The sequence below is a fragment of the Otolemur garnettii genome, unplaced genomic scaffold (genome assembly GCF_000181295.1).
Source record: "Otolemur garnettii isolate 467f Iridium unplaced genomic scaffold, OtoGar3 scaffold00021, whole genome shotgun sequence".
NCBI lineage: Eukaryota > Metazoa > Chordata > Mammalia > Primates > Galagidae > Otolemur > Otolemur garnettii.
Window position 1 is genome coordinate 3571030 of NW_003852416.1, and position 7749 is coordinate 3578778.

General features: G+C 36.5%; 1 protein-coding gene across 3 annotated transcripts in view; it reads left to right on the forward strand.

The window, feature by feature from the left end:
* CACUL1 (CDK2 associated cullin domain 1) overlaps positions 1 to 7749 on the forward strand; it is an 88675-nt gene that overhangs the window by 67392 nt on the left and 13534 nt on the right. For all 3 annotated transcript variants that reach the window (XM_023511686.1, XM_003787121.3, XM_023511685.1), the window contains one exon: positions 4463 to 4552. In XM_023511686.1, the coding sequence (XP_023367454.1) occupies positions 4463 to 4552 (90 nt within the window). The remainder of the gene's footprint in view (positions 1 to 4462; positions 4553 to 7749) is intronic.

Here is a 7749-nt window from a genome sequence, read left to right on the forward strand (position 1 = left end):
TCCATGGCACTCTACCCAGGGCAAGAGCTTGAGACTCTGTCTCAAAAAAAAAAAAAAACCACACACAAGGAACTCTATAAATGTTTAACAGTGTTATGTGGATGAGATGATCATCAAAAAGTTTTTTAAACATAACAGTTGTTATGCATTACAGGACCTGTTCCTGATACTTTACAGATATAGTAGAACCTCTATAATTGACCACCTCCTCCTTATATTCACAGTCTCCTTAAGTTGACCTACTTTTCATAGACTGGACATGCACCAACTACATGTATGTATCAGTACAGTAGGCCTAGTTCTTTATGTTGCCCACCTCCAGGTGTTTATCAGTTTGTTACAGTCCCCTGAGTGGTCAGTCAATTTACAGAGGTGCTACTGTATGGATTTAATTTTCATGACCCCAGAGGGAAGGTGAAGTCATCACTTCCATATTGTAGATGGAGAAACTGAAACAAAGAAAGCTTAAAATGAATTTAAACTAAGGCTGGGTATAGTGGCTCATGCCTATAATCCTAGTATTCTGGGAGGTGAGGGTGGGTGGATTGCCTGAGTTTATGGATTCAAGACCAGCCTGAGCAAGAGTGAGACCCTGTTTCTAAAAAATAGCCAGGCACTGGGGTGGCGCCTGTGGCTCAAAAGGAGTAGGCAGCCAGTCCCATGTGCTAGAGGTGGTGGGTTCAAACCCAGCCCAGGCCAAAAACTACAAAAAAAACCCTCCGACGTTAAAAATAGCCTGGCATTGTGGTGGGCGCCTATAGTCTCACTCAGGAGGCTGAGGCAAGAGAATCACTTGAATCCAAGAGTTTGGGGTTGCGTGAACTATGACGCCACGGCACTCTACCAGGATGGACAAAGTAAGAATCTTGTCTCAAAAAAAAAAAAAAAAGAATTTAAACTAGAATAACATAGTTATTAAGGATTGATGTCTTATCTCCAGTTACACATTTTCTTGTCACTCCAACAAAACAACTGTACTCACATTTCCTAAAATCTGATCATTTCCTTTTTGTGGCTTCACATACATTTGGAAATGGTAGTGTTTCATTTTTTATGCTGTGTAACATAGTGCTTAAAGCAATAGTCTTTTACTTTGCTCTGCAGTTTGGGAAGGGTTTGAAGGGACAGTACTCTGTTCAAGCTCACCAGGAGGTTGGGGCTTTCCATGTGGCTCATTTGTGTGGCAGGTAAGTGGTGCTAGCTTGTGGTTTCTCTTATTTTTACTTCCAAGAATGATGTCCCAAGATACAGGAAGTGGTAACTACCAACATCTTAACTCCTAGACTCAGAAACTGGCACAGTATCCCTTTTGCTGTGTTTTACTGGGGATATGGTAATGGAGTCCAAATTCTAGGAGAGAGGACCTGGGTCCTTCCTTTCAACAAGAGGCAAGTCAGGGTGGTGCCTATGGCTCAGAGGGTAGGGCGCTGACCCTATATACTGAGGGTGGCAGGTTCAAACCCGGCCCCGGCCAAACTGCAACAACAACAAAAAAAAGCTGGGTGTTGCGGTGGGTGCCCGTAGTCCCAGCTGCTCGAGAGGCAGAGGCAAGAGAATCACCTATGTCCAGGAGTTGGAGGTTGCTGTGAGTTGTGACGGCACAGCACTCTACCGAGGGCAATAAAATGAAATCTTGTCTCTTTGGGGGAAAAAAAAAAAAAGAGGCATGTCAAAAGAATCTAGGCGGCCATGTCTTAAAACCAATACAGTAAGACAAATGTACACTCTCTCTGCTAATAAAGAATTTGATACTCAGTTCTCCCATGTTATTCATTAATAGTATGTTTCATGAATCAAGACAGTGGCTTCTTACTGGAGGTAAAGCCAGTTTTCTGTCAGATCCATGGTATAATCATTTTTTTTTTTTTTTTTTTTTTTTGAGACAGAGCCTCAAGCTGTCCCCCTGGGTAGAGTGCCATGGCATTACAGCTCACAGTAACCTCCAACTCCTGAGCTCAAGCGAGTCTCCTGCCTCTGCCTCCCAAGTAGCTGGGACCACAGGCGCCCGCCACAACGCCCGGCTATTTTTTGGTTGCAGCCGTCATTGTTGTTTTTGGCGGGTCCGGGCTGGGGATTCGAACCCGCCACCTTAGGTGTATGTGGCTGGCGCCTTAGCCGGTTGAGCTATAGGCGCGGAGCCGGTATAATCATTTTAATACATACTTGCTTATAACATAAAGTAGCTTTTGGTTTTGCCTGGTAGTAAAAGTTTCTTTTTGAAATTAAATTTTAGTGAGAATTAAATTCTGAAAATAGCATAACTACCGGGATCTACATTGATTGGTCAAGGTATCTAGGTAATATTGTTGTGTTGGTGATTCTGAACTAATGTGCATCAATGGGTCAGTTAATGGCAGAAATTTACTGAAAAAATGTAATATGTTGGTTTTTGTTATATAGTAGGAGACTTATAATTCAGTTTGCATAGAGTTTTTAATGGTTACTTTTGAGTTTCCTTAGGAAGTCCTGTTAGTTCAAACACCTGTAGTTTGAAATTTTTTTTGAAGTCAACAGTTTTAGTTATGATTTTTAAGAACTGCTTCTCAAACTAATAAAGGAGAGAAGCCTCTAAGCAAGCCTGTAGCACTGAGGAATACTTAAAAGATCAGAGAAGCTTGGTTCTGATTTTAATTCAGATATAAAAAGGTGTGTAACTTTTTAGCAAGGCACTTGAACTGTCTACACTTGAATGTCATAATCTGTGAGAAAGAGAAAAAGATTAGAAATTATGTGATGTCCTATTTCAGTTTTTAAATTGTGTGGTTTATCGATATTTATGATCAGTGGGGTTGTTATGGGGTACTTGTTTTTTTAATATATGATTTTTAGAAGAAAATGTTACTAATGGTAGTAACACATTGTATACTAGTTGCATATAAAGTCAGCATTTCTTTTTCCTTAAGCTATTAACTAGAAAATTTTTTAAATTTTAAACACCATTTTCCTGAAAAGAGGTGGAAAGGATTTTAGTGAAATGTTACAAAATGTTCTCAACTCTAATAATCTTTGTTGTTGAATATAATTATTTTCAGTTAATTCATTTCAAATGCATATATATATATATATATGTCTTTGTATTAAATTTATCATTTCTTCACAACTGTCAGATTTCACATAGGTGATTATAGTTATGGTAGGGGTTGTTTACAAATATATATACTTGACCACATAAGTAAGGTGTGGTTGAATATGAAGAGTTAGTGGGAACAAGGCTGATTAAATGCCAAAATGATGGGTGAAAAGGTAGGAAGATGGATTAATACAGAGAGAATGCCAGGACTTTGGATAAATGTTAAAATTAGAACCTTGAGTAGAAGAGACTCTCAGAATCTAACACTTAGAATTTCAATAATTAAACATTGTATTTTAAAGCAGAAGATTTTCTAAAATACTTCAACATTTGTCTTCTTTAAAATTTATCTATGCCATTCAAGATTGTAACTATCAACAAGTGATAAAATTGGAAGGACAAACTTGAACAGTATACTTTTGCTAACTGTCATAAATTCAAATGAAACTCACGTATGTTTGAAACTATAAGATCCTTCTTGGCTTAGTAGAATGATGTTTCTATTTTTAGAAAGGTTTGGCCAGAGGAAAATTAGTTGATAGGATTTTGCAAGCCTGGCTTTAGAGTAAAATGATGCCAGAGTTTGTTGTTGTTGTTGTTAGTAAACTACAAGTCTGGGACAAATTAAAAATGAACCATTTTAGGTGTGTAGTATCTGTTGTATCCACTAAATAATGGAACTTGATAGTATCTCTTAGTGATGTTATCTAGAGGAATTATTCCCACTCATGTAAAAATTTATTTAATTAGATGTTCATGTGGCTGTCTGACAACCTAAAAGAAAACTGGCTTCTGTTCTCAAGTTTGGAGTCAAGGTCGTGGAGGATCACGTGGTTAGCAAAGTCATGAAAATGAGAAAGACGTGCCATCATTATCTCTTGCCCTTAGCTTTCCTAAGAAAAAAGTAGACGAAGCTGCATAATTTGGAGAAGGGAGTTTCTGTCTCTGATCCTGTTTCTAAAATTACTAATACGTGTCTTTCAGAAAAATACTAAGAGCCTCAAATATGATGACTTAGGGGAAGGAGAAATGATTGAGGGAGTTTGTTTTATGACATTTTATTCTCTAAATGTAACGGAAGCACTTTTGTTTCAGTACTAAGTATCCTGACTACTACTGCTTTTAGAAAGCTTTACTTAAGTTTTTTTTGGAAACTCCATGAATTGATTCAATTCCATTAGTGTTCCATCAAACTTTCTTATATTTTTACCTATTAGATTGGGCACCGCTGTACTGGATTTTTCAAAAACAAAATTTCTTTTGTCTACAAACTCTTGGTTTGTCCTTACACTTGTTTCCCCCTCTGTCTCTGGGAGAAATAGTAATAGAGAAATCTTGATAATCATATTAAGTATTGCCTTCTTTTTAACCCATTTTCTCTTCATATTTCAGCTTTACTTATAGAAGCCCAGTCAACACCATTTCAGGTCACACCTTCAACTATGGCAAATATTGTGAAAGGCCTGTATACTCTCAGACCAGGTAAACATTCATTATTTCCGTTGAACCTGATTGTTTATGTTGTCTCCTCATCCAAGAGGGCAGTGTGTTTTGTGTGGCCTAATGGTATTTGCATTTGCTAGAGCAAATTGAGTAGGTAATTCATCATGGTGAAATATAAACTCAGGACTCACTTGGAACTCTTAACTAGGGAAAACCAATCAGTTTGTTTTTTGCAGGACCTGTGAGGGAAACACAAGAAGTAATTTGAAGGATCACCTTAGATAAAATTGAACTTCGTGTTTGGTCTTAATCTCTGTCTTTGTTATTACAGAGTTTCTCTTTCATTTTCTACCCCATGCTGCACATATGGTCAGACATACACATTCACATTCTTAGGCAGATTATATAATTTGCAAGGAATCTAAAAGTGTTGATAAAGTTATAATCATTTTATAAGGATGTTTGGGAAGAGATAGAATCAGAACAGAATCAAAAAACAAAGATCACTATATTCAAATGCATGGTATATAAATTATCTTAATGCATCTATTTTATTTTTTTTAATTTATTTTTTATTTTTTATTTTTTTTTTTGAGACAGAGCCTCAAGCTGTCCCCCTGGGTAGAGTGCTGTGGCATCACAGCTCACAGCAACCTCCAACTCCTGGGCTCAAGCAAGTCTCCTGCCTCTGCCTCCCAAGTAGCTGGGACCACAGGCGCCTGCCACAGCGCCAGGCTATTTTTTGGTTGCAGCCATCATTGTTGTTTGGCAGGTCCGGGCTAGATTCGAACCTGCCACCTTAGGTGTATGTGGCTGGTACCTTAGCCACTTGAGCCACAGGCGCCGAGCCAATGCATCTATTTTAGAATAACAACATGTGAATTTAAAAGAATCCCAAGTTGCTTCTGAATATATCTTCCTGTTTGTAAGCCAGAATCTCAAACTAGTAATACAGTTGTCTAGCCCATTACAAAATATTTGTGGGAGACAGATTACAGAAATTATCAGGGTAGAACATTATTCTACAACCCATAAACACAAGGGATGCTTTTTAGACAGTAATTACCTTTTCATGAATTTCTTTTGTTGTGTGATGATTATATAAAATAAAACATGATATAAAGAGCTTGATAGTACCTGATAACACAATAAGCATGCAAATATTAACTGCTGTTATTACTATCAATTCGAGTTTGTTATGTTAATTGATGGCTTGTTTGCTTAATTAAGTTAAAAGACATATCAGAATTGAACTAGAGAAAATCGAACCAGGCATAAACTGTGGTACCACCTGCATAGACCGTGATTTTAGAAACACCTTCTTAAGCTACTCTAAATGATTAGTGACTTTTGGAGTATTCGAACTTACTGTTTTACTTGAGTTTAGATCTAGGTCTTGAGCTTTCTTCTTTATAATTTAACAGAAATTATTTGTATAAAGTAATATAATATATATAGTATATAATATATTTTATTACATGTGTACTGTAAACAGATACTTTTTCTAGTTTCTCAGAATGTTTAATTCTATTTTACTACAGTGTGATGAAAATGGCTCATGAAATTTTTTTGTGTGTGCTAGGTTATGAATGATTTTCTTTTCTTGTTGGAAAGTATCTAAATGTAGTATGACAAATTCTTCCTCCTAAGTAGGCAGCTTTATCAGCTCTGGCTTTCATCATTAGTAATAAAATTACAGAATAAAGCTAATGGCTAACAGTAGCAGAAATTATAGATACATGTTTATCTAAAGCTATTTTATCCAGGTTCAAGCTAGAACTGGGTTTGAGAATTGTCCTTTTGAAAAGGTGAATTTTATCACAGACTAAACTTTTGCTGCCCTAGGCAGTTTTTGAGATAATTTTAAGCAAATATTAACATTTACATGTCTTGCCAGTACCCATTATGTTCCGGTTTTATTAAAGCAGTTTTATTCACCTGATAGATTAAGATTAGGCTATTTTAAAAACTGAATTTTGAATGTCAAAGTTACTTCCATTGCAGTGGTTCTCAAGTGCTGGTCTGTATATGACTGCATCTGAATCACCTAAGAAAATTTGGTTTTTATGCTGTAGGTTCCTGGGTTCTTATTTTTAGAGATTCTGAAAACTTAACATTTTGGGAGCAGCACCTGTGGCTCACAGAAGTAGGGCCCCGGCCCCATATGCCAGAGGTGGCAGGTTCAAACCTAGCCCTGGCCAAAAAAAAAAAAAATTACCATTTTTGGCATGTTTCTGTCCAATCTTTAGAAGCTGTTTAGGAATAGTTCTAGCAATTCTATTCTGCTTTTTTTTTTTTTTCCATTTAACACAGGTACTTTGTTCTTTAACTTTATTTTAATAATCACCTGGAGTTCTAGAAAGTATCAGATAGGTTTGCCCTCCGCCAGCTCTGACCGGTTAGTGGTTCCCAGGAGCATGTTATTGAGACCTTTCTAAAGCCATATTTGAACTGAGCTAGGAGAGACACTGTTGAAAACATTTTGCCATGAGTTTGTGCAAGGGATTGGCCCTTGTGTTATTTGCAGTACTTATTTGACATCTTTAACTTACCTATTCTCCTATTAGATATTTTTTTACTTGTACTTTTTTATTTACCATTGACACAGCATGTCAGCATCAAACATAGCCTTTTCTGGTTTAGAATTACTGACTTAGTTTGTCGTTTTGAAAATAGACTTTCTGGATTAAAGAACATTGACATTTTTATGACTGAAAAATAAATACATGTATCTGTATCCAAAATATTTTGCAAATATGGCCAAAATGTTTTCCAAAAGGGAAAATCTGAAGAGGCTAGATTAAAACAATTCAAAAGGAATAATAGTATTAATTAAGGACCACCAAAGAAGAAGAATGCTAGTTTCCTCATGCCCTTGATACAGGTGGGCATTATTTATGTTTAATGATTATTGAGTGTAGAGGGAAGAGAATATATTTATTTTAGCTTGCATTTTTAAAAGGCCACTTACTAGTCTGTTTTTTTGTGTGTGAATTATCTAGTCCTGTCTTTCACCCATTTATTTGTTATTACTGCTGTGTACAAATTCTTTTTAATAAAGATATGAATTAATCTTTGTCATGTCTGGTGCAAATATTTTCCTATGACTTCTCTTTGCCTTTTTATTTTCTATAAATTAGTCTCTTGATCTTTTCTTTTTTTTGAGACGGAGCCTCAAGCTATCCCCCTGGGTAGAGTGCCATGGCATCACGCTCACAGCAACCTCCAACTCCTGG